At 39.8% G+C, this 26,416-nt stretch overlaps 2 protein-coding genes across 27 annotated transcripts in view; one reads left to right on the forward strand and one right to left on the reverse strand.

The window, feature by feature from the left end:
- The first annotated feature begins 3,686 nt into the window (after positions 1–3,686).
- cd8a (CD8a molecule) lies at positions 3,687–8,472 on the forward strand. The gene is made up of 6 exons (XM_080424311.1): positions 3,687–3,791; positions 4,475–4,792; positions 5,240–5,341; positions 6,319–6,426; positions 6,572–6,611; positions 7,112–8,472. Exons 1-6 carry the CDS (start codon positions 3,722–3,724, stop codon positions 7,155–7,157), a joined length of 684 nt encoding a protein of 227 aa, XP_080280437.1. The 5' UTR covers positions 3,687–3,721; the 3' UTR covers positions 7,158–8,472.
- cast (calpastatin) overlaps positions 8,193–26,416 on the reverse strand; it is a 57,881-nt gene continuing 39,657 nt past the window's right edge. For 24 of the 26 annotated variants that reach the window (XM_080424294.1, XM_080424293.1, XM_080424301.1 and 21 more), the window contains 23 exons: positions 25,765–25,845; positions 23,373–23,411; positions 21,292–21,366; positions 20,927–20,983; positions 19,475–19,612; positions 19,218–19,322; positions 18,831–18,947; positions 18,268–18,369; positions 17,527–17,637; positions 16,793–16,906; positions 16,170–16,223; positions 15,970–16,074; positions 15,659–15,775; positions 14,810–14,917; positions 14,040–14,150; positions 13,617–13,724; positions 13,376–13,468; positions 13,181–13,225; positions 12,470–12,607; positions 11,695–11,781; positions 11,265–11,294; positions 10,780–10,886; positions 8,193–9,825 (listed from right to left, as the gene is read on the reverse strand). In XM_080424294.1, the coding sequence (XP_080280420.1) occupies positions 10,788–10,886; positions 11,265–11,294; positions 11,695–11,781; positions 12,470–12,607; positions 13,181–13,225; positions 13,376–13,468; positions 13,617–13,724; positions 14,040–14,150; positions 14,810–14,917; positions 15,659–15,775; positions 15,970–16,074; positions 16,170–16,223; positions 16,793–16,906; positions 17,527–17,637; positions 18,268–18,369; positions 18,831–18,947; positions 19,218–19,322; positions 19,475–19,612; positions 20,927–20,983; positions 21,292–21,366; positions 23,373–23,411; positions 25,765–25,845 (2,034 nt within the window). In that variant the 3' untranslated portion in view covers positions 8,193–9,825; positions 10,780–10,787. The remainder of the gene's footprint in view (positions 9,826–10,779; positions 10,887–11,264; positions 11,295–11,694; positions 11,782–12,469; positions 12,608–13,180; positions 13,226–13,375; positions 13,469–13,616; positions 13,725–14,039; positions 14,151–14,809; positions 14,918–15,658; positions 15,776–15,969; positions 16,075–16,169; positions 16,224–16,792; positions 16,907–17,526; positions 17,638–18,267; positions 18,370–18,830; positions 18,948–19,217; positions 19,323–19,474; positions 19,613–20,926; positions 20,984–21,291; positions 21,367–23,372; positions 23,412–25,764; positions 25,846–26,416) is intronic. The other 2 variants (XM_080424302.1, XM_080424284.1) reach the window with 2 other exon arrangements.

Here is a 26,416-nt window from a genome sequence, read left to right on the forward strand (position 1 = left end):
AGATGCATGTGATGTTTGTTTGTCACTTTGACAGAAATGACCTCATATGAGATTGTTTGTGCTTTATTTTTTATTTTAATGTTAATTTCCTTTGTCTTATAGGTGCATAATAGACCATATTGATTATAGGATGTATACTTTTCAGAATCTTTTTAACACATAGGGAGGCAAGATGAGACACTTTTTGCATTGTGTATTATCACAGCCAGAAGAATACAACTTTCAATAGCCTACAGTAATGAAATACATACTTCAGGTTCCTATGCACCCCTAGCCCATTAAGACCTGAGGCCGATTCTACAAATGCCTTCTAAATCACTAGTTCTCACACAAGATTTTTCAAAAATGTACAAGATGTACAAGCCTGAAGATCTGCTATTTTTGAATAGCCAACGCAAAAAATCTAAAATGACACAGATGCTTTCCCGGTTTTAATGGGCTAGAAAAGAAAACATTTTGCCTAGATAATGTAGTTCACAAATTATTGATCGTTGGGGGGGAAAAATGTCTTTTGCCACTTCTGACCCACAGTGTGCTGTAAGATCATTGTACAAAAATGTTCCTAACTTCCCATTCTATAATCTCCAAAATTAACGAACAACACAGGTTTTCTCTCTCTTCAGAAATGATATGTGTAAAAAATCCATGTACAGACATTTAAATTAATTAATCGTATATATTTTCAGGTCATTGATTTAATTTTCTCAACTTTGCTCAACTTACTCCAAACCCTTCTTCTTCTTACCCCATATAGCCACAATCCACAACAAGACAGACACAACATTATCTCATCTGCTCTATAACGTTGTAACTAACATACAGTAAACACTGATGTGATTCCACACTTACACTCACTCTCAGACAGACTCAATTAAATCACTTCACATGGAAAAACTAAACTAAATAAACAAACCATTTTGGCTCCAGATAAAATAACAATAATAATAATAATTATAATTATAATTATAATTATAATTATAATTATAATTATAATTATAATTATAATTGGTACATTCATTATGTTCAAAATATGATCAAACCATCACATAGCTGCTGTAATGTGAAGAACAATTATATTGCATATCGTTCAATGGATTCCTTGTAACAGTACCCCTGCACAACAGCAGCCATATAATGGTATTCTGGAGTTATTCAATGTGATATGTGTCCAAATTCCCCAGCTATTATGAACACAATACCAGTGGTTATCAATTTTTTTTAATTTCAAGGACCCCCATAATTGAGAGCATACAAATGGAAGGACCCCCACACATATACATACCTGAAAGGGTCCATTTAGAACCCCCCCCCACCCTCCCCCGCGCTATTATCCTACACCGAGACGAGCATCGTCATCGTCAAGACTTAAATCCTACAGTTAGAATTGACAAGGCGTACAGCGTGTATCCGTTTGCCACCTAATGGCACACCAGTAGTGCAATTGGCTTCAAACTTTGCACAAATATAATGCATGCCATGGGAAATCCAATAAACTAGGCCTGTACCTTTCATGCCCTACTCACCCTACTCACTTTCAAAACTGCCCTAAAGATACACCTTCAGGAGGCTGCAATTCGAAAATGGCCCCTGTCCAAGTCTTAACCTACCCCCCCCCCTCCCCTTTTTTTTCTTCTTGTACATATTTTTCACTCTTCATACCAGCAACCTGTAAGCTGATTGTATGACGTTCTGTATAGTAGTGTGTATATCTGTCTGTCTCTTATATGTCCATCATGATTTGTGTGCATGGGGATCTCATCTTAAACAAGCTCAGTGCTTAATGAGTCTTCCAGTTTGAAACATACACACGACACTGCCTGCAGGGGGGCGTTGTGATCAATCTAATTGAACAGCATGAGACTCCCGAGTCTCAAATGAACAGGGTGGGTTTGATGTTGTTACGTATTTTCATGAAAATAGGTCTTGTACAAAAATTGTTTGTAGTTGATAATCTATGGAATACATGGGCAACTGACGGCCTATAGGGGCCACATGCAGCCCCCACGCCCCACCTCCACGTAATGCAGCCAGCAGGTCAATATCCTTACATATTGCTGTTCCAAAGTTTATTCTATATAACCTGTTTTAATTACTACAGTCCATGTCATTGTATTTGTTTTACCATGATACTGACCATGGTACTGACATGATTCTGATGATATTGACCATGACACTGACATGATACTGACCATGATATTGACCATGATACTGACCATGATTCTGACATGATACTGACCATGGTACTGACCATGATACTGACCATGATACTGACCATGGTACTGACCATGATACTGACCATGATACTGACCATGGTACTGACATGATAGTTACTGACCATGATATTGACCATGACTGACATGATACTGACCATGATACTGACCATGATAATAACAATGATACTGTCCATGCTACTGACATGATAACGACCATGATACTGACATGATACTGACATGATACTGACATGATAACGACCGTGATACTGACATGATACTGACATGATACTGACCATGATATTGACCATGATACTGACATATACTGACATTATACTGACATGATACTGACCATGATGTCACAGGGATGTCAGGCCCTGTCACTGGGCTTGACATCCTGTGTCAGGGCTATAACATGGTACCATGGAAACATGGTAATATGACAGGGCCATGACAGCCCTGCCATTCAGTGCTGTGAGAGGGGCCTGATACTGACATGACAGGGCCTGACATCCATATACAATTCTACTGATAATCTTGACAGGCGTTTTCTTTCTCCCCCTGGGAAGTAGGCTAATAATTACATATAATCACATACTAACAGTCCAATTTATCTGATATTTGGAAATCGATGAGAAGTTTTCTAAATTATATTTAGGCAACACAATCCACAATGAAAAAAATATATATATATTAATTTAATTTTAATTGGGTGTGAGGGGCATTAAAGTTCCTGGATATTGATTAGGGGGCACTGGCCCAAAAAAGGCTGAGAAACACTGATCCAGTCCTTTGACCTTTCAACATCTGACATCTGTTTTGGGCATTCTACTGATCATTTCCATCACGCTTCATGAAGATCCAATCATCCATTCTTGATTTTGACCTTGATTATGACCTTGACCTTTAAGACCCAAAAGTTGATCATCTCTTCAAGGCAAACTATTGATCATTTCCACCAAGTTTTGTGAAAATCCATCATCTGTTATTTAGGTATAGACACAACCCGTCACAACACGTTGTGAGCTTGCGTGTAGATCTGCTATTTCTTCTTATTTCTTATGCATACAAAATATATTTATTAATTCAGAGTTTTTGGGGGGGATTTATTTTTGGGGGAAATCTTCTAAATTATCTTTGAAATAATAATAAAATGTATATACACGAACCATAAAAAAGGGAATATTTACTCGCGACCCATATAAATAGTTCCGTGACACTGCTGTAGAGTGATGCTGTAGGCTACAGAATTGTGCTATAGGCTTGTTGATGACAGTGTGTGGTTTGATGCTCTAGTCTAGTCTAAAAGCAGGCTGTCAGAACAGAAATGTTTTAGGGGGGGGCTCCATTTCAGACATCCTGCAGACCCTGCAGGAGTATTTCTGCAGATCTGTTGCAAGGATCCCATTTGACATGGTAGAAAAAAGGGTCACAGGTGAGGCGTGGTTACACAGCTCACTAATTTGTTTCAAAGCATTCTCTTACTGACACCCCCGAGGAGTTTGAAAACGATGGCTTTGAACAAATTTACAATGGCCAAAAAGTGGATTTTGACGCTCGCATTTCTGTTTTACTGTCAAAGTAAGTTTTATTTAACATTTCTTCATAATACAATCTATAACTTGTCTTAGATCATAACGTGGCTTAAATGTATTCCATATCACACACACACACACACACACACACACACACACACACACACACACACACACACACACACACACACACACACACACACACACACACACTTTTTTTTAAACTTTACTCAAGTATTTCCATTTTTTTTTAATACTTTCACTTTTACTCCACTACATCTCAGAGGCAAATGCTTTACTTTTACCACTACGATTATTTGAAAACTTTAACTAGTTACCTTTAGTTACTGATACTTTTGATTATTATTACAAAACATACATTTACCACTTCAGCCCTATTTACTTCGGCTATTTGAAAATATACGATCAACAAGCTCACAATGTCACACGTTGTGAGCTTGTAGATCTGCTATTTTCAAAATATTTGTATACATTTTAGACATAATGATAACTTGAAACGTGAAACGGAACTTCTGCATAACAAGTACTTTTACTTTTGGTCATCTAAGTATATTTTGGTGCCAATACTTTTGAACATTTACTCAAATAAATTTTGATCATCAAATTTTTACTTTTAACAGAGTATTTCTACATTGCAGTATTGATATTTTTACTTAAGTAAAAAAAAAAGTGTACTTTTCCCAACACTGATTCTCGCACACCGTTCAGAAATGGCTTCCGGAGCTCCAGACCTTGAAGAGAACGCAAAGGTCTCCATTCAGTGTCAGCCACCTGAGGCTGGGCCTATCGTCATCTGGCTTCGAATGCAGGACACCGGCATGCAATTCATTGGATCATTTACCAACAATGGCATGCCAAAGATGACCACACCCGACTTCGAGTCCATCTTCAGTTATGATCCTAAAAAACCAAATGTCTTAGTGCTTAGGTCTTTTAAGAGAGACCGTGACAGTGGCCTGTACACATGCGGGTCATTTAACAAAAATGCCATGAAGTTTGGTGATGCAACACGCCTTACTGGAAAAAGTAAGTTTTTTACATCAAAGGTTTTGTATTGTAAAATAGTCGGATAAAATACTTTAAAGCAGCACAATGTAACTTTTCTGTTCTACCCCGGATTTGAACCCCGTTTCCTGTGCGAGTGCTGCCATTTTTACCATTGAGCTAATAGAGCCTGCCTGCTTGCTCGGGGGATAAATTTTATCTTGACCATCAGGTCAAAATTTTAGTCAGATCCTGTGTCTAGGTGAGACATGACCTTTGACACGATCTAAATAAGCACAAGGGCCGTTCACAGTAAGCACTGTAACTAGAATGATAACTACAGTATATCGTTCACCATTGTCTTTGTTATAGTTGTGGTGTGATCCACTTTAGTTAGAACTTAGAATGATAAAAAAAAATGTAAATGTTTTTTGTTATAGTTAAAATACCAGTAGATTTTACTATGTGTTATCTTTCCTCATCCTACAGACCCAGTACAAATGACACCACCACCCACCACCACCACCACCACCACGGACCTGAATACATCCACATCTGCCATGCTGTGTGCTTGTGAAACCAAGATACATGGTACATGCACAACAACACATCACTTTCTACAAACCTGTCAGTCTGGCAAAGCTTACACTGGCACCAAATAAACATCCCTACATCACTCTTTATTTTGAGGGTGCAAGTAAAAAAAATATGGCAAAGTTTCGATGTCAATACATCTTCGTCAGGTCATGATGTATTGACATCGAAAGTGCTATATAAATTGTATGTATAATTATTATTATTACTATTATGATACTGACATACTGACCATGATACTGGCCATGATACTGACATGATACTGACCATGCTACTGATATGATGCTGACACATGTCACTGACATTCTGACCATGCTACTGACATGAATCACATGATACTGACCATGATATTGACCATGGTACTACTGACATGATACTGACCATGGTACTACTGACATGATACTGACCATGATACTGACATGATACTGACCATGATACTGTCATGATACTGACCATGATACTGACATGATACTGACCATGATACTGACCATGCTACTGACATGATACTGACCATGATACTGATATGATGCTAACACATGTCACTGACATTCTGACCATGATACTGACATGATACTGACCATGATACTGACCATGATACTGACATGATACCGACCATGATACCGACCATGATGCTGACATGATACTGACCATGATACTGAACATGAGGCACTCTGCAACCTGATTGTGCATGTTGATGTTCTGTATATGTACAAATGATGGTATGCATTTTGAATTTGTATTTATGATAATAACTGTCAGTGTCTGTTCTTTATATAATCACAGGAGAGACCCTGTTGAGCACTGGTTGAAGAAAATGATGATTTATGTATTTTATGTTATTTTAAAAGCCGTTAAAACAGGCCAGTCAAATTTGACCGGGAACACTGAAGTGAGGAGGGTGCAGCGAACACTGCAGGAGGGTTAAGTAAAACAATGTAGTACTTTTTCTACCACTGATTATTTGTTTCTTCCAGTGAAGGTCAATGCTCTTGTGTGGTGTGAGCCCGTAGTGCTGGGAGCGCTGGCTGGAGGCTGTGGCCTTCTTCTCTTGCTCCTCATCCTCACCATTTGCTACTGTAATCGTGAGTCTACAACTTGTAATGCTACTTAGATTGCTCCCATTTACATCAGTGCATCCCAACTGACAGCCTTTTTATGATGTGTAGCCTAATTTGTGTAATCGTAGGCCTACAGGTGTTTGATTGAACTTTGTTTGATTTGCTTTAGGAATAAGAACAAGGCGGTGTCCACACCATTACAAGAGAAAGTAAGTTATTTTACTGTAAAATGTATTAAAGTCTATTTTTTGTACACTGACCAAAGTGATCATTCAAGTATATACTGCACTTGTTTTAAGTACATTTGATTTATTTATCTAAATTTGCCGTGTTTAGTGACTTAGGCTGGGTTACACCAACATGGATTAAATTAACCCTGATTTAGATTTACAGTAATATCTGAAATGAACATAAACCTTCTCCAGGGGTGGTTTAAATATAACGGAATGTTAATTCCGTTTTAGAATAGGTTTTTAAAAATAATTTAATATAGTTTTTATTTCTATTTTACTGCGATTGCCAAATGTTTAGATTGAACCAGGATACATTTAATCTATATTTATAGGTTTAAAGTTTGGTGCAACAGGATTAGTAGCTAAATCTTGATTTAATCCAGTTTAAATTTAATACCATGTTGGTGCAACCCAGCCTGCTCTCTGAAATATGCAGTTTTATCTAAAAAACTAAAACTGCTGTTTATCTCACACAGGCCACGGATGACAGCTCCGACAAAAAAACATTCGATTGCCATGTAGGCACACAGTTACAAGCCTGTGTAAAATATGATATTCCTTCTTTCAAGTGGATCCAAGGCACTCACTTTTGAATTATTTTGCAATAATATATTCATGATTAAATGCTGTTAACAGTGTCTTGTAAATTCACGGTGGACTGGCGCAGCAAAAATATTAACAAGCCATTTTATGATACAATTTAAAAACAATGTTTGACAAGCAAAATATTTTCTTCATATATAACATGTATATCTGTTCATATTTCTGAACATGTTTTGAAATACTTTGCTGGCTCTAAATCTGTAGGCATGGTCTTCATAGATGTGTCAGGGTTTTATAAAGTGTGTTTGTGAGTGTGTATAAAAACAACACACTTATTAAAAAAACATTGTTCATGGTCTGCAATCAACATAATGCCAGCTTCACTTAGCCTTTTAATTGTAATACAGACAAGAGCTTGGTTTGCATAATTTTGCTACATTTTATTTTGTGTTTTGTTTCAAATGAGACATCCTCCATTTTTGAAAATGTGATAGTTTGTGACATCATGACGGCTGCCGTGAAAGATTTAAAGTTTATCAAATAACTAATTTTCTTTTGAAATATTTTGTAATGAACATGATGTAAGCTTCTTCTATACATATACTCTTTTTTTAGTGGTGGTGGTGGGGGGGGGCTACAATATATAAACTGTAAATAAAATACATCTCAAACAATATTTCTTATGTAAATACAGTGATTTTTTTGTTCATTTAAATGTTTTTGTTTTCTTTTTACACACATCATCAAACCCAATCATTTCTCATCAGTCTTTCAGGGCCATGGCATTAAAATGTAACATTTTAGACGCACAGTTCGAGCACAAACATGTGAAACAAGTGTTAAGCCCCCACAGTGAAAAGGAAGTGGGCTTTGTAGAACGCCACACATGAGAAAAAAACGCTAAACCAGGAGCACATCATATTGTTTTGACAAGCTGGTATCTCATACGGTTGAGTATAATTCCTCCACTGCACAAACAATAGTAATAAACTCTACACATCATGAATGCTCACATAATATTCACAGATTTGTTTTTATTTAATTAGCATTCCCATATCCAAAATAACTATCTTGCCTTTTGACTTTGACGCTTATACATATCCTTAGAAAAAGAAGATCTTAGGAAAGTACAAAAGTAATTGATATCGCTTTTGACTTCATGGCTGAAAGTGAAATTATACAGTGTAGCGCAAATATCTTTTATACAGTATACAAACTAAGGTAATTTACAGAGCTCGTAATCACCTAGGTTTACCACTTTTAAGTGCACTTTTGAAAATCAATACCTGCTATTCCTACAAGGCCATGAAAACAGGAAAAAAATACCCTTCCCTCGATAGATACAGAAAGCAACCAGTAGATCTCATGTGTACAGAATCAACCAGACCACGTCATGTAAATCCTTTCAGACATTTGTTTTTTTTAATATTTTGTAAACTAAGTGTTGTCATCCTTATAAAGCAGTCTAAGCTGTACACTAGTGTCGTAACGGCATCTGGAACACGTAACAATAGAAAACTTGGCATTTCTGTGTACATCAAGATTGCACAGACATCCCGATCGCATACACCCACCATACGCTGCCCTCGCCTAGCTGATACTCTGTTCAAATGTGGAGTGTTCATTCATTAACTAACCACTTAAGCCCCGTTAAGATATTTGATAATGTTTAAAATATTTTGCCTATAATGATATGCCCAAAATAGGGATGCAAGGGATTCATCAACTATTTTTGCTGTATACTTTTTTGTATTGCTTCAATACTGAGGCCACATCATGGAGAAATTAAAGCTACTGTAGTGTATCAGCTATGGCAGCGGTTCTCAACCTTTTCTGGATCAGGGCCCACTCGAAAATGTTTGCGGCCCACCCATCTGACAAGATGGGTGGGCCGCGTGCATTTTCAGAGCATATTCTGGCTTGGATCAATGGAACTAACATTAAAGTTCCTCTTTAATGTTATCACAATGAAAACTCAATTTTCAAAGTTGTAAAGACAAAATGCCATGACATGTTTATGATTAAAATCTTAGTGTTTTGCCAATTATTTTGGGAAGGGGGGGGCCCTTGCTACATCCTCACGGCCCACCAGTGAGCCCCGTTCCACAGGTTGAGAACAACTGAGCTACGGGGAAGAGTCACAACTCTGATTGGCAACACCTCCTCCCCCCCACACACACACACTCAACACAACCAAAAACCCAACAGGAAGTAAAACAGTCCATCACACTACCTCCCTACTATCTCTCTTCCTCTACCTCCTCGTCCTCTCACTTGAATATTACCTTTTATTTCACTCTCTCTCCAAGGATAGAAACTTCTTTCCATCCCCCATCCCCCATGTGCAAAACCTAGCACAAAAAGTGTAGCACAGAGTGTAACACAGTGTGTGTGTGTGTGTGTGTGTGTGTGTGTGTGTGTGTGTGTGTGTGTGTGTGTGTGTGTGTGTGTGTGTGTGTGTGTGTGTGTGTGTGTGTGTGTGTGTGTGTGTGTGTGTGTGTGTGTGTGTGTGTGTGTGTGTGTGAGAGAGATCTTTCTGTCATCCAGTATACATTCTCCACCATTTAAAAAAATAGACTCTTCATCGAGAGAGATGTTCCCTCAGTAGCTCCTCCGTGTGGCTGGGGAGATGAACTGCAGCAAGACCCTGAAATGCATCACAAGACACAGCGGTCAACAGAAATTCTTGACCCCAAACGCTGAACCCACTTCCATCATTATCTACAAATCAGCAGTTATCTGAACTTGCTTTCTTACCACTCTATTATACAGGTGGCAGGAAGCTTGTTTTAATAAAAGTATTATGAAAACGGCAACACTAAATAAGAAAGTGATAACTTATAGACCGGATCAGAATGTTTGTAAACAAACGTGTAGAACGGTATTTTCGTGTGGAATGTCCAGGACATTAGCTATGTCTAGTTTGTCAAACTGTGGATATTTTGAACAAAATAATGTGAACTCAATCCAGGGGCGGATTAACCCTTCGTGGTGACGGTGCTTGGACCCGGTTTCGTGCCCCCCGCTGACCTCAAGCCCGTTGGATAAGCCACCACTGACTGAATCTCTAATAGTCAATAACAATATCCTGTCCTGTTCTTCCAGAAATAAGGTTAATGAATAATACAGCTACAATGCGACACTGCTGTATCTACGCAGAAATACATTATATAGGCTACATTATAAAATACATTATATATATATATATATATATATATATATATATATATATATATATATATATATATATATATATATATATGACCAGTTGCTTTTGAATGATAACACTACAATGGATAGTAAATAAAGATGGGAAAAATACTTGTTCACCCGGGTGACCAGACTTGACATAAAGCACTTAATTAACATTAACTAGATCAGACAAACCACATGAAACACAATTTGAGGTAATTCATAAACTACATGTGGCTCCTGGAATACGTAGCAAATGTGGTGGTTCATGCCCTGCAGCATGCAGGAAATGCCAAAAACAACCTGGCATTTATTTTCATTTAATGTGTGAATGTCCACTGATCGCAACATGTTGGTCTTCTGTTCAATCAGAGATTGAGACATTTATTTGAATTAAACCAGTACTTACCTAGAGGTCTAGCTGTGTCCTCCCTTCTTTGTAGATGTGGACACCACATCTGTACTGAGCTGACCAGAGAGCTGGTCAACAGCAGATGGATCCTCTGCATGTTGTTTCTGAAACACCAGGGCAAAGGTCAAACAAGACCAGAAGGGAAGACACAGAGCGCAGTTGTAGTGATGACTTAGATAACATGGAACAGACATAGATCAGACATAAGTGACGTACACAGCAGGATTTAGGCAAAACAAATGATAAGCGGAAGCAAGAAAGAAATCCCATGAAGAGGCGAGCATGCTCCTTGAGTACAGCCATCCAATTATTATTAATATTATTATCATTATTATTATCATTATTATTATCATCAGCATTATTATTATATTGTTCTCTTTTATATATATATGCTAAATAATAAGCAAACAGATTAATTTGCTCATAATATTGCATATCCACTTGGATTGAAGCTTTCATGCAGCAGCAGGTCATTTGCTTACTTTTGATTTTGACCTTGACTTGCCCTTTCCCTGGAACAAAGTGGGACAACTTCAGTGTAAACACAAGTTGGAACTTGGGACACATTTGAACTGCTTTCAACCTGGTGCCCCTATTTGGGCATGCCACTATAGGCGAAAGTTCTCAAAATGTTCAGAAAAGGCATTGTGAGCTTGTAGATCCGGTTTTTTTTTTCAAGCATAGTAGTATAAAACAGGGTTTAAGTGACTAAGAGACTGATCTTTGCAGTACATCTTTACAACGATAGAGGGCACTGTGACATTATGAAAATCACAGTGTGGATGATCAGTCTCTTTTACCCAGACTGAGGGTGCGTTCGGAAATATAGCACTGGCCAATACAAAACTAATAGGCGAGTGCGCATTTCCGAACGCACCCTAAGATCACAGTCTCATCAGGTTCTCCTTGTACCTTTGGTTTGTCTCCCTTAGATTTGAACTCTGGGACGTTGGGGACCAGGGTGTCTGACAGCGAATCCAGAAGTGGACCCGACATTGGCTGAGAGAGGGGGAAAAAAATCATAACTTAACAAACATGTAACATTTACTGTATCTATTAACTCATTCAGTGCCACTGGACGTCTAAGACGTCCGCTAATATAAGCCCTGAGTGCCACAGAACGTCTAAGACGTCCAATGAAAAAAATAAATCTAGATTTTTTTGTTTTTTTTTGTTTTGGAAAAACATGTTCAGAACCCAAGATGATTATGAATTTATGCTGTATTCATGTGTGGGTGCAGTAGGTACTACAGTTAAGGGACCAACTTTGTAAAAGGTACAGAGTCAAATCTGGAGTGTATTTGGGTTTGATATCACACTTCCCAAGGTACTCAAATAGTTGAAAACCCTTTTATAATCAGCACTGTAATCTATATAATAAGCATTATGATTACTGGGTGGGAATACATATCAGCTAGCCAATATATATATTTTTTATCAGTTAACCAGATACTGGCGAGCTGATACCATTCATTTACTTAAGCAAACAACATACTAACAAGCTTCCAGTGGAATACACATAATGCTGATTAAAACAAGTTTTTCTACTATTTCACCAGTACCTTGGCCAAATATGAAATTCTGAAATAAACCTTCCCATATGAGAATTTAGAGTAATTTACATAAGAGTTTAAGGAAAAAGCTGATAACGTTAGCTAAATTAACGTTTAGCTAAATGCTCTTATACCTTCAAGGGTTCCTGGTCCAGTACAGGAGGGATCAGGTCTGGAGTGGCTGCAGCACATGATGAGGCTGGTGCTGGTGCTGCAGGTTTAGCAGAGAAGTCACCCGACAGCAGGTCCAACGCATCTGCATCACTCATTGACTTCAACACAGAAAGACAAAGACGCTGGATGAAACATCTCTTACATTGGCTGATGAAGGATCAGAGCCAAAACGCGTCCTTATCGCCATGTTGCCTCTTTATTTTTCAAGTAAAACAAAATAAGTTATATTTTTGGTTGAAAAAAAAAAGTATTTTGTTAAAAGGTTAAAGCTCTTATATTCTGAGAGTAATCATTGTGATAGTGTTTGTTCAGTAACAGGGGTCTCCCCGTCTCTCCAGCTCAATAATAAACTGAAAATGACTTTTCAGGTGGGTTGCCAATTTCAACCCATCAGAAAGGAGTACCCATTTATCAGTTTCAATTTGATAGTATTCCAGTTCACATTTCATCTGCTCATTTCTTTTTTGTCATCACTTCCAATTTCACGTGTTTATCCTGTCTCCTGTTTGAGTTCTCTCTCCTGATTGGATCACAGAGGTATCCTGACCTGAAAAAACATTTTCTGTTTACTAAAGAGCTGGAGAGACGCGGAGACCCATGTTAGTAAACTAACACTAATAAGCATGTTTAAGGTCAGTCCACTGCTCTTTCTGTCTGTGGGAGGTTCTCACCTGCTTGGGAGTGGCATCTGCCTTGGCCTTGGCTTCTGCCGCCGCCTGCAAATGCAAATGGTAAAAGACCTGTTGGACTGGGGAGGGTATATTCAACATCCAAATTCACTGAAAAGAGGTCAGTACATACTGTACTGTACCTGATTTACCACAGTAGAACATGCTGTAATCTAATGAGGTACAGTAGATGTCTACCTTGCGGTCTTCCTCGGTGGGTCGATACTCTGCGGGCAGACTGTCATCTCTCTCTCCCATCTTGATCAGCCTCTCTTCCATGGCTTTCTTCTCCTGCAATAAACCAGACACAGAATAAAGACACAAGACAATCAAAGAGTGCCGGAGCCTTTTTATGACCTGCCAGGCAAAAAAAAGCATCAAATCTCTGCTTTTCCTTTGATCTTTACAGACATTCTCCTTTTCCAAAGCAGTCGGTTACCTCGACCATGTCTTTGGTGGGCACGGGGGCGACGGGCTCTGGGGCGGGTGTGGTGTCCATCAGGGTGTCTGACAGGGCGTCTAGGGCGTTTGTGGTTCCCGATGACAGCTGAGAGCACAAGCATCCACACGCAAACATTCACACGCACACACACAAACATTAGTCTTGGTGTACAGTAACTGTAAGATTGCAGACGGTCCACATACGTAGTTGCAAAGGATTCCGTTTTTGTGTGTGTGTGTGTGTGTGTGTGTGTGTGTGTGTGTGTGTGTGTGTGTGTGTGTGTGTGTGTGTGTGTGTGTGTGTGTGTGTGTGTGTGTGTGTGTGTGTGTGTGTGTGTTATCCGTTTTAGCATTATTGTATAACTGTACCTCTGTACTTTTTGTAAACTGTTAATAAAGTATACTATGCGATCAATCAAACCTGGCGGGACGTTTCTGTGGGGTGACTGACAGCAGACTTGACCGCAGGAGCAACAGTAGGCGGGGCCACGAAGTCTCCTGCCAAGGCATCCAACGCTGAGTCAGCACAGAGCTGAAGAGCACAGTAAACAGAGCACAGCAATGAGTGAGGATCATCAATCTAGTCCAGTGGTTCTCAACCAGTGGTCCAGGGACCACCAGTGGTCCTTGGGGGGGTGTTCCAGCTAAATTAGTTAACATCGCGTCACAATCATTTTAACCACTTAGCTTTGGCTATTCAAAAATAGCCGATATACAAGCTCATAGCGCGGCACTATGAGCTTGTAGATCTGCTATTTTTTTAATCTAGAAAATGTGTGCATATCTTTGAATATATGTATTTTTTAAAGCGAACATTTTTAACTAAAATCTTTGCTTCTGGGGGTCCCTGGCACAAAACATTTTCAGATGGGGGTCCGCAGCCAAATTTTATCAATTTAGGGGTCCTTGGCATGGAAAAGGTTGAAAACCTCTTATCTCCATGTTCTAATTTTCTGTGTTTTTTTCGTAAACTAACGCCCTACTTGATCATACCACAGCGTCGCACAGAAGCATCAAGTAGCAGATCTACTAGCTCACGCCACGTTTCGAGCTTGCAGATCTGCTACTTTTGATGCATTTGGAATTTGAATCCTGAAAAGTAACAGTTTTGGAGATATGAGGTTTCCACCCGACAGAGATGCCATCAATGACATGTCTATCCACCACATTATATGATCTGTGACCTCTGACCTGTGCTGGAGGTGCTGAGGGGGTGACAGCCTTGACAGCAGGAGCAGACGAAGACATCATGAAGTCTCCAGACAGGAGGTCCAGAGCCTCACCAGTGTCCATAGAGGGCTGGGGAGAAGGACACGTTATAAACACATCAGGTTTCATGATATCATCGCTATCTCCATATTCTAACTTTTTGTGTTTTTTTTGTAAATGAACATACTACACAGCATCACACAAAAGTAGCAGATCAGAGCTTGTCGATTTGCTGCTTTTGCCGTTTCTGAATTTGAATCCTGAAAAGTAACTGTTTTGGACATGAGGTTTCCACCCGACAGAGACGATATGCAGGTTTGTGACTGTTAACTCTGTCATCGTGCAGGCGTGCCTGCGTGTTGATATTTATGAGGGCCCAAGAGGGCAGCACAATAAAAGCAAATGCACGCAGAATAAAAGATGAACTCAGTCCATTCAGAGGACGTTCTGTTCAATATCCAATACAAAAAGTAGCTACATGTGTGATTTAATGTTGTACACTTATTTGGGGCGTATTATTTCTTATTTCTAAGCCTTTATTGATAATTGAAAGTGGAGTGAGACAGTAATTGGCCGGAAATCTAACCGGGGACTTGCTGTAAAATCGCGGTGTTATACTATGGCCAAAACAGGCCATGCATTTAATAATTTTATACTTTACGGAAATAAATACAAAATTGTGGTAAATAGCAGATTGTGAGCTTGTAGATCAGCTATTGTTGCTATTTTTCAACAAACGTATACAGATTCTGACGATTATGCATAAATAATTGCGGTTATCAAATAATTGTGAACAGGTGATTAAGTAATGATAATTTGTGACAGTCTCACCTCAGGCTGTAGAGCAGGCAGGTCTTTCAGTTTGTCTCCTGTAAACCTGTACTCTGGAGGGAGGGTGTCCTCCCTCTCTCCAACAAGAACACCCTTCTCTGAATCCACTTTCCCCTCCTGCTCGCAGTCACACACATACACACACACACACACACATACACACATTATAAATAAAAAGACAAATGGACCATGACGTATTGTACATTTTGTGCCAGGTACACAGTAAAAGTGTTAGTTTAATACTGAGAGCGTAAAAATGGCACTCAGGATTTTAAGCGACGTGACAGCATGACAGTGTTTGTGTTCCATACCGAGACTATGTCCTCGGGTCTGAGTTTAGGGAGTTCAGGTGCTGGTTCGGGAGCTGCCAGTGTGTCACCAAGCGCGCTGAGGGCATCCAGAGACATAGAAGCATCCTGAGGTGAGAGGGAATAATTTGTAATATACTGTAGCATTTTAAAGCCTTAAAAACAGGGCTCAACCGTAAGTGCAGACAAGGTGTGTGAGTTACCTCATCAGTAGTGGGTTTGGCAAGGGCAGTTGGCGGTACCGGACAAACTGTTTTCTACAGAAACAGAAAAGAGCAGACACTCAAAAAACACATTCTGAGACCAGTCTGTAATGAACACCAAATAGTAAAATCCTGTGTCAATTTAACACTGAGAGAGTAAAAATGACCCGACATTCTGTAATGATTCCAATTATTTTCACGTTCCTCTACAGCAGTGGTTCCCAGACTGGGGGTCCCCAAATTATTTTGGGGGGTCCCCAGATGATTAGCTTATTGTGCAACATTGTTTTCTCACTCAACAGTAAACAAACCAACATACAGTATACAGTATATCTGGGTATCTGTAGTCTGCACATTTCTAATGTGACAATTGAATGACTTCTAAGACCTTTTTAATTGTCAAATATTACGCAAGAAAGAGGCAAACACTGTGAAGGTGCCAGGCGTTCCAAGTGCGTGTAAGGGTGGGGGGTCCCCATTTCAAATATGATTATTTTGGGGGGTCGCGGTTTGAAAAGTTTGGGAACCCTTGCTCTACAGAGTAAGAGAAACTCCTATAGAGTTGCACATTTCCACACCTTGTTAAGCACAAATATTCAAACAGAACTTCAGTCTTCTGTTACCTCTGGAGTCTTCTTGGTTGGAGGAGGCATGGGAGCCTGGACAGAAGAGGACTTAGATGGAGCCACGAAATCTCCAGCCAGTAAATCCAGAGCTGACAAATCCTCTACCTTGGCCTAGGAAACACAAACAGTTTTCAGTGATAGATCACATTATTTATAGATTATTACTCTGCCACCACAATGTGGAATGCCCTGACATCATCCATTTAATGATGTCAGGGTGATGTGAATCACTGGATTCTTTGTAAACTGGCAAAACTACAAGTGGAGATTCCCATTGAAATGAGGGGTGCAGTAAACAATGCAGTAAACTGCTGCCCTTTTTATTTTTCTCCTCTGTAAATATAGCTATTTGTATTTGTTGATGACATCTATTAATGTGTTAATATTCTATGCTCTGTTGATGAATTGAATGCATAGGACCACAAAGGAAACAAGTCCCTAGGAGTTTTTTGTGGTGTCCTTTTAGCCTAAATAAATGTTGTACTGTACTGTACCCTGTTCTGTTTAGACTTTTTGACTAATAAAAATATTCAATCAATCAATCAATAAAAAAAAAACACAGCCAGATGGGAAATAAAACAGTAACAATGCAGTAAAGTATAAGATTAATACGTACTGTAAGTGTATTCATTTATTACGTACTTACTTTTCATCATATCATTAAAAGTATTCCTGACACATTCATAATTGACAGATCTTCATGAGAGGATTCAGTGATGGTTAATAATCACCTGTGTAGGGGGAGGTGCTGAGGGGGTGACAGCCTTGACAGCAGGAGCAGACGAAGACATCATGAAGTCTCCAGACAGGAGGTCCAGAGCCTCACCAGTGTCCATAGAGGGCTGGGGAGAAGGACACGTTATAAACACATCAGGTTTCATGATATCACCGCTATCTCCATTTTCTAACTTTTTGTGTTTTTTTGTAAATGAACATACTACACAGCGTCACACAAAAGTAGCAGATCAGAGCTTGTCGATTTGCTACTTTTGCCGTTTCTGAATTTGAATCCTGAAAAGTAACTGTTTTGGACATATGAGGTTCCCACCCGACAGAGACGATACGCAGGTTTGTGACTGTTAACTCTGTCATCGTGCAGGCGTGCCTGCGTGTTGATATTTATGAGGGCCCAAGAGGGCAGCACAATAAAAGCAAATGTACGCAGAATAAAAGATTAACTCAGTCCATTCAGAGGACATTCTGTGCAATATCCAATACAAAAAGTAGCTACATGTGTGATTTAATGTTGTACACTTATTTGGGGCGTATTATTTCTATTTCTAAGCCTTTATTGATAATTGAAAGTGGAGTGAGACAGTAATTGGCCGGAAATCAAACCGGGGACTTGCTGTAAAATCGTAGTTTTGGCCATAGTTATACTATTTACTATTCATCATATAATTAAAAGTATTCCTGACACATTCATAATTGACAGATCTTCATGAGAGGATTCAGTGATGGTTAATAATCACCTGTGTAGGGGGAAGGGCTGATGGGGGGGCAGCAGGTGCTACTGAGGGGGACATGAAGCCTCCAGACAGGAAGTCCAGGGCCTCACCGGCACCCATGGAGGGCTGGGCAAGCAAGGGATAAGATAGGCACTTCTGTTAGTACGTATATACAGTACATGTATATCATATCACATCATTTCAGCAATAGTTTATGAGGTGGAGTATGTTATGATGGGTAAGACCATCAAAGCTGTGTGTTTATTCAGCATAGCATAGTAGTTATTGTGCTTTTTATACAGTACTTGTACTGTAACTTCATATTGTGAATTGAACACTGAGATATTAAGGTTTGAAGAGAATTCGAATGCTGCTCTGTTTATAAGTGTTGCTAAGCAACTCTGGAAATTAGAACAGCTGTTGTAGAGCATCATTCGAAAGGCCATATCATAAGCTAGTGCTACACAACTTAAGTGCTCTCAATCTATGTTTTTAGACTTGTTACAGCATGTGTCAGGTGAGACATTAAAATCTGACTGACAGTTGTATATCTAACTGAAAATGGTCTGTCACTTAAGGTGTCTCACCTCAGGTTTGGGAGCGGGCAGGTCTTTGAGATTGTCCTCTGTAAACCTGTATTCTGGAGGGAGAGTGTCATCCCTCTCTCCAACACGAACACCCCTCTCTGATTCCACTTTCCCTTCCTGTTCACCGACACACACATATCACAACAATTAACAATAGTATGCAATTATAAGCAAAAAGTCAAATGGACAAGTTAACTTTGCCTTCCTAAAGTCCATGAACAGGTTCATCACCCCAAAGTACAGGTCGAACCCTAATTTTAGATGTCAGGGTGTTCCAAAGACAGCCCAAGAAAAACATGCCACAGTATGTGAGGTTAAATATTGTTGTGCAGATTAAAATCGAAGGTGAACCAAGCTAATGCAGGGTCAATAAAGGGTGTTGCATACCGAGATTATGTCCTCGGGTCTGAGTTTAGGGGGTTCAGGTGTTGGTTCTGGGGCTCCCAGTGAGTCCCCAAGAGCGCTGAGGGCATCCAGAGACATAGAAGTACCCTGAGGTGACAACAAGAGACAGTAATAAACCATCTGGTTTCAATACGGGACTAGCTGGTATACTAGTGTCAAAGTACAGGAGTAAAAATGTGTTTTGTGATTATGTATAAACCATGAAGTGACATATTATCTAGCTCTATCTCCTGTCTCACCTCGTCTGTCTTGGGCTTGGTATCCACAGGGGCTTCCAGTCCAGACATGAGACAGAAGTCGTCAGCAGCTTTATCCACCTTGGCTTTCTTGTCAGCGGGAGGCTTCACAGGACTCACCACCGCAGGGCCTTCAGGTTTCTGGAGCACACGCAGGAGAGAAAGATGACACATGACCTTTAACACGTAGTGCCAACATGGGCCTAGCTGTCTAGAACAGGTGTTCCCAAACCTTTCAGGCTGCAACACAAAATAAGCATATTTGAACTGGGGACCCCCCACCCTGAAAAGCACTTCAGGAATTGTAGGAGGCATTTTGTTTGACTCGGTTCCACAGATAAATATTGTAAAAATAGCCGATCTACATGCTCGCAATGAGGCATTGAGAGCATCGGCTATATTCCAAAAATGTTGCCACTTTCTTAGGTAATATTTGACAACCTGGCCAATGTTTGACTCTTTTTTTATAATATAGTTTGTTGATTAATTTTGTTTTATTATTTTCATTTTAGAGGTCTTAAAAGCCCTTAAATGTGCAGATATACCCTGTACTGTATACACTTATACTGTATGTTGGATTGTTTACTGTTGAATGAGAAAACGACATGCACATTAAGCAAATCATCTGTTGACCCCCCCCCCCAAAAAATAATTTTGGGACCCCCCCTCTGTAAGTATCAATCGCAGCTCAACTCGTGCTGCGAGATGTGTATTTTGATTGATTGATTGATTGATTGATTGAATACTTTATTAGTCAGAAATGTAAACAGCACGTGGTACAGTAAGACATATGAACAAAAGAGATGGGAAAATACATTTACCTCTCCTTGTGGTCTCCTGACAGTGTAGCAAGTAAGTAAGTCCCACAGCCATGATGTGCAAGTACACCCCCTAGACATGACGCTAGTATGTCACAGGGACTTACGCCCAATCCAACCCTTGATGCCGAGTGCCAAGCAAGGAGGCATTGGGTCCCATTTTTATAGTTTTTGTTTGGTACGACCCGGGCGGGGGATTGAACCCCGAACTCCCAATCTCTGGGCGGACACTCTAACCACAAGACCACTGTGTTTTGTCAGTAGTAGCAGGATTAAATCAACCACTAAAGCTTATCCAAAGTCTACCACAAGTCGTGTGATTTTAATAATTTATCATGTTATCATATGAATAAGTCATTACAGCATTATTGTTGTGCTGTGTATTGTTCTGTACAGCACTTTGGTACAACAAGAGTTGTTTCTAAATGTGCTTTATAAATAAATTTGATTTGATTATTGACATACTCGTTAAGGGCAATACTAGTTGTTCTTCATTATCTGATGTCCCAGATCGCCTGAGTTCACCCTATATCCATGCATTCTACCATGCATTCCATGCATTCCACGGCACGCTACACACAGCTGTCAACTTTGGAAAGAGTTCGCATGATTAGTTAGGTCCAGATGTTTACTGTACCTTGTACGGAGGTGGTGCAAAGTTCGAGAAGCCAGCAGATGAGGCGCTCTCCATTTTCTAAAGATACCAGGAAAAATAAGAAATGACATACAAGTTAAGTATAATTTATACTTTGATCCAAAAACGACCTACATGTATTTTCAGTTAAGTACAGTCAACACTTTTTTCACTTGAAATGACAGACAACCATATTGTATATTCAAATTTAATTATACATTATCATTATGATCCTCTTGTCAACATAGGGTAAAAGACACACAGCAAAACAGATTTGTAGAGATGCCTTGGTAGTGTTGTCATGACTCATGAGCTAAGTGTTACATTCTAACTTTAACTTCTAATCAAAGGTTTGGAGACTCTCCAACCTTTTCTTTCTGGGGTGGAGCTGGACCAAAACCAAATGACAGAGAATCCATGGCCTCATCTGTGCTCATTGGCTTCTGAGAATGACAAACAAACAATATAAATAACCAGAAATTAAACTGTGTAAAACATATCCTAAGTCACAAAAGCAGGGCAAACCGACCCGATAAAAATGCCATGTAATCCACTAGAGGGCACATTACACCAAGTCAGACATACAGGAAAGGCCTAAATAATCCAAAGCAGACATACTGTATGTAGCAACAGTGAAGGAAGGGGAAAAACACAGACACACCCATTGCATTCCACAGAACCTAAATCACAACTAAACTCGACTGAATGAAAACATTCGACGTATCATATCGCTTTGATGTTGCTACTTGAGAACTCACACTAGAAACTGTCACATACAGTACAAAGAAGCAAAGAAGCAAAGAAACATACAGATTACATTTACAAAGTAGGCATTTATGCAGACAAACTACTGTAGGATAGCAAGTAAACATCAAAACTACAACTAGCATCTATCTAGACAACATGCTATCTATTGCATACAAGCAAACAGCATACATCTAAATTACATACATAGCATATATGTTGGGTGGAAACCTCATATGTCCAAAACTGTTACTTTTCAGGATTCAAATTCAAAAGCAGCAAAAGTAGCAGATCTACAAGCTCAAAACATGGATCTACTACTTGTAATGCTTTTATGTGACGCTGTAGTATGATCAAGTATGGCATTAATTTACACACGGTAAGTTAAAATGTGGAGATAGGAGATTTCTGCCCGACAGCAACGATATGTGAACAAGATAACATCTGTATTACATAAGTGGCATGTAACATGTATCTGAATAGGCAACAAGTACTGATACAGAGATAATAAGACAAAGTAGGCGTAGCCTCCAGTCAGATCAGAATGGGTGTGTGTGCAGTACAGTGTAATGTAAATAGTGGGAGTATGATGGGAGGATCATGTAGCCTGCATTTGTGGGTGGGGCAGCAGTGGTGGAAAGTAGCTAAGTGCATTTACCCAAGTACTGTGCACTTCTGAGGTACTTTTACTTCACTTGAGTATTGTAATTTTATTGCAATACTTTATAATTCTACTCCATTACATCTCAGAGGCAAATATTGTACTATATAATAATATAACAATTTGGTCCCCACTCCTTGGGGTGTTTCTTTTATCACTGTATATTTTTGCACATACGTGAATTCTATCCTCTGCATTTTATCCATTCTAGGAGCAGTGAGCAGCCGTCGGTGTGAAGCGCTCGGGGAGCAGTTAGGTCTTGCTCAGGTTGACAGTTTTGGACACATTGTTGAGGGCTGGAATCAAACCTGGCACCTTTGCCTTCCCAGGCGGGCTCTCTAACCATTCAGCTCCACTACATTTATTTTGCAGCGCTAGTTACGAGCTACTTTGCAGATTTAGATTATTAATAATTGATCATATTACTCATCTAAAATCTTGAAAATAGCAGATTTACACGCTCACAACGCATTGTGAGCTTGTAGATTATGTAGAATGCTCACTTCAGAATCATATTATGTTATTGGACTATACTTATTCATCATGACCACTTAAGCCCTATTTTTAAACTACTTTTGCTACATTTTATGCTAATACTTGTGTACTTTGACTCAAGTAACATTTTGAATACAGGACTTTTACTTGTAAGAAAGTATTTTTACACTGTGACGTTACTACTTTGACTTGAGAGCAAAATTGTTGTACCTCTCCCACCACTGTGCAAGCGGTTGGGACTGCCTGTGTGAATGTGTACGGTTAAGTGTGCAATCGGGTTGGGCAGAACAAAAGCAAATGGGTTCAAGGTGGGTCCTCTTTTTTTATTTGCTGAGCCAACACCCCACAATGCAATGCAACATTCCAGACTCTAGAGGAACCAGAAGATCATAGGATCATACTGTAGAAATGGTATGTCTGCCGTGTTTGTGTGTGTGTGTGTGTGTGTGTGTGTGTGTGTGTGTGTGTGTGTGTGTGTGTGTGTGTGTGTGTGTGTGTGTGTGTGTGTGTGTGTGTGTGTGTGTTTTCTGTATGATGAACGTCACTTACAGGCTCATCCTTTGGTTTGACATCTGGCTGAGCTGGTGGCTAGAAAATACAAAGCAATACTGAGAGTGAATACACAAGTTAGCAGAGTTATCATAGTTATCATTTAAAACTAAATATACTTAAATATAGGGCATTGGCATTAAACGTAATGTACTGTATTGCAACCCTAATACATATAACCTTCATTCATACAACTTTCAACTGTATTATTATAAGCCTTACTGTGAGCCAAGGTTACTACAGCACCACATCTTAATTCTGCCACAGTAAATCATAAATTCTCATTATTTTCATCAAACAGTTGAACAAATTGAAGATTCAGGTAGTATACTAGTAGCCTGGTAAACCCTCCCTCCGGAAATCTCATTTCCATTTGATTCCAGGAGTGAGTCTGGCCTGATCGCCCATTCTGCAATATAGAGACACACGGCCGGAAGCGGAAGGCCTACAAATCCACGCCCACTTTTGACACTCGGGGTCCGTTAGAACGATGAACTGCAGCTCTCAATGCAATCTCTATGAGAGGCATTGTAAAATACCGTCATTTCACTGGTTAACTACTGAGGCTGTAGCGATTTTTTTTGTGTTCTAATAATCTGTCCCATTTGTTTAATTTGTCCTTTTTAATGTCCCATATCTTTCATCTCGATATACTACCCACAATATACTATAATATACTCCATCAGTATGTCAAAACCGCTAGCATCGGAGATCTATATCGCATGGTATATACGTCACGGACGCATCCCTTGAGGTTTTCAATACCCAGAAAACTGGCGAAAGTGGCCGTTTTCAATAAAAGACATAAAGACAGTGATGTCACTGAAATGCCCGTCTGCTGTCTACCCTCTGCTGTGTTAGCATTATGGGTAACTCGTTAAAGTGGCAAATTAAATGTGAAACACATCAACTATTAAGAAAACAAGAAGATATGTTGACAAAGACACTCCATACATTTGGAAACATATTTTTATTTAAATCAATATCGTCTTCAGTTAATGCAGGATAATTTTAAAAGTAGGCTAACTTTCATATCCTCTCATAGGGAATGCATTGGCAGCTGCAGTTCATCGTTCTAACGGACCTCGAGTAGCGGCGCTGTCTCAAAAGTGGGCGTGAAATTTGTAGTCCCCGTGTGTCTCTATGGGCTGGAGTTGGGCGGGAGTAATACCGTTGACTGACAACCCCTTCAGCCAATGATCGTTTTTCCCCTTCAGCCAATCAGCAGTTCACCAGACTAATGTGACGGGACTTTTGAGACGGCCATGCCCAAAATGGGTTGCCTTATTCGGATACATGCGTGTCACTGCCCGCCCCTACCGGTTCTCTAAATTTTTATTTTTAAATAGGCTCTGTCATGATTAATTGACCACATATATGAAGTTAAACAACTAAATTCTATCCAAACGATATCTTATAAGTAAATTCCGTGCCTCAAAATAGAAGTTTGAGAGCTTTTTTAAGTAAAAAAACAGCGGAGAAAATAGTGGACAGAAAAGATGGCTGCCTTTCGTGTTTTGTCGGCTGCATTCAGGCTGCACTCTGTGCCATTCGGGCTCACTCGAACTCGCCACCTGATTGGCCAACTGTCGCTGTCAATCACAGAACGATGTGCGACGACGCTGATAGGCTAGTTTTTTTGGTAATGCGCTAGAAACGCCCATACAAGCCATCAGGCCAGACTCACTCCTGGAATCAAATGGAAATTAGATTTCCGGAGGGAGGGTTTACCAGGCTAGTATACTAGCACAAAGAGTCAAAGGGGCTTGAAATTAACTATGGCTATTGGCTACTATAGTTCCATTGGTCACTCAGAAGTTCCATTAGCCTAACAGCTTCATTTGTGAATAGTTTTTCATGTGTAGACCTGGCAATGCTCACAGTACACTGTTTGACACAACAAGTGGTATTATACTGCCCTTTGTTTTCATCTGCCTACAGCAGTGGTTCTCAAAGTGGGGTCCGGGGACCCCCAGGAGTCCTTGGCGGGGTACCAGGGGGTCCCCAGCTAAATAAGTTAATATAGCGTAAAAATAATTTTAACCACTTTAACCATTATTGTATACTTTGGATATTCAAAAGTAGCAGACATACAAGCTCGAGCTTGTAGATCTGCTATTTTCAAAGAGCTGATATCTGCTATTTTCAAAGAGCTGATAGATAAAGGGTTAAAGCAGTTAAACTGACATTTTGATGCTATATTAACACACTTGGCTGGGGACCTCCTGGAACCCCCTCAAGGACCCCTGGGGGTCCCCGGACCCCACTTTGAGAACCTGGTATAAATGGTATAAATATGAACCCAGTTCAAGACATTCCACACACAGATAGGAAGAGGCAGAGGAAGAGAGAGAGAGAGAGAGGGATTTAGGGTGAAATAGTGGTGACTGACCATGTCTTCAAACCTGTAGCCTGGCGGGAGAGTGTCATCTCTCTCTCCACAGAGAACGCCCTCCATGCAGTTGATGCCATGCTGTCACACACACATGCAATGCACACCATTACACACCTGATGCATGTCAGAGTTTAACCACTTTAACCGACACACAGAAAATAGCAGATCGACAAGCTCACAACACGCTTCGACGCGTTGTGACCTTGTCGATAGGCTATTTTCTGCGAAGGCCTTTCCCACAATAACAGAAAATACGCTAGTATAGAGCCCTGAGGGACTCCATTCAACCATATGGGGTTTAAGTGGTTAACCAATTAAGACCAATTCATAATAAAGGAATAGCGAAAAATACGCCGATTTACAAGCTCACAATGCGTTGCGTACTGTAGCAACGCGTTGTGAGCTTGGTATCTGTTATTTTTTACGAATGTTTTGAACATGTCTTAAATGTTTTGCCTATAATGACATGCCTAAAATAAGGACATCAGCGTTAAAGTGATTTAAATCCTCAAGCCATAATTTCCATGTCCTCCCTCCCTGGGGTTCAAACCCGGGTCTCCTGCACGAGAGACCCAATTTCTACCGCTCTTCCAATATGGCATCCCACTTGGTCAGGGGAGATATTTTGCTATGAGCTTCAGTGCTAGCG

This window comes from Gymnoscopelus braueri (genome assembly GCF_963280865.1).
Source record: "Gymnoscopelus braueri genome assembly, chromosome: 3".
NCBI lineage: Eukaryota > Metazoa > Chordata > Actinopteri > Myctophiformes > Myctophidae > Gymnoscopelus > Gymnoscopelus braueri.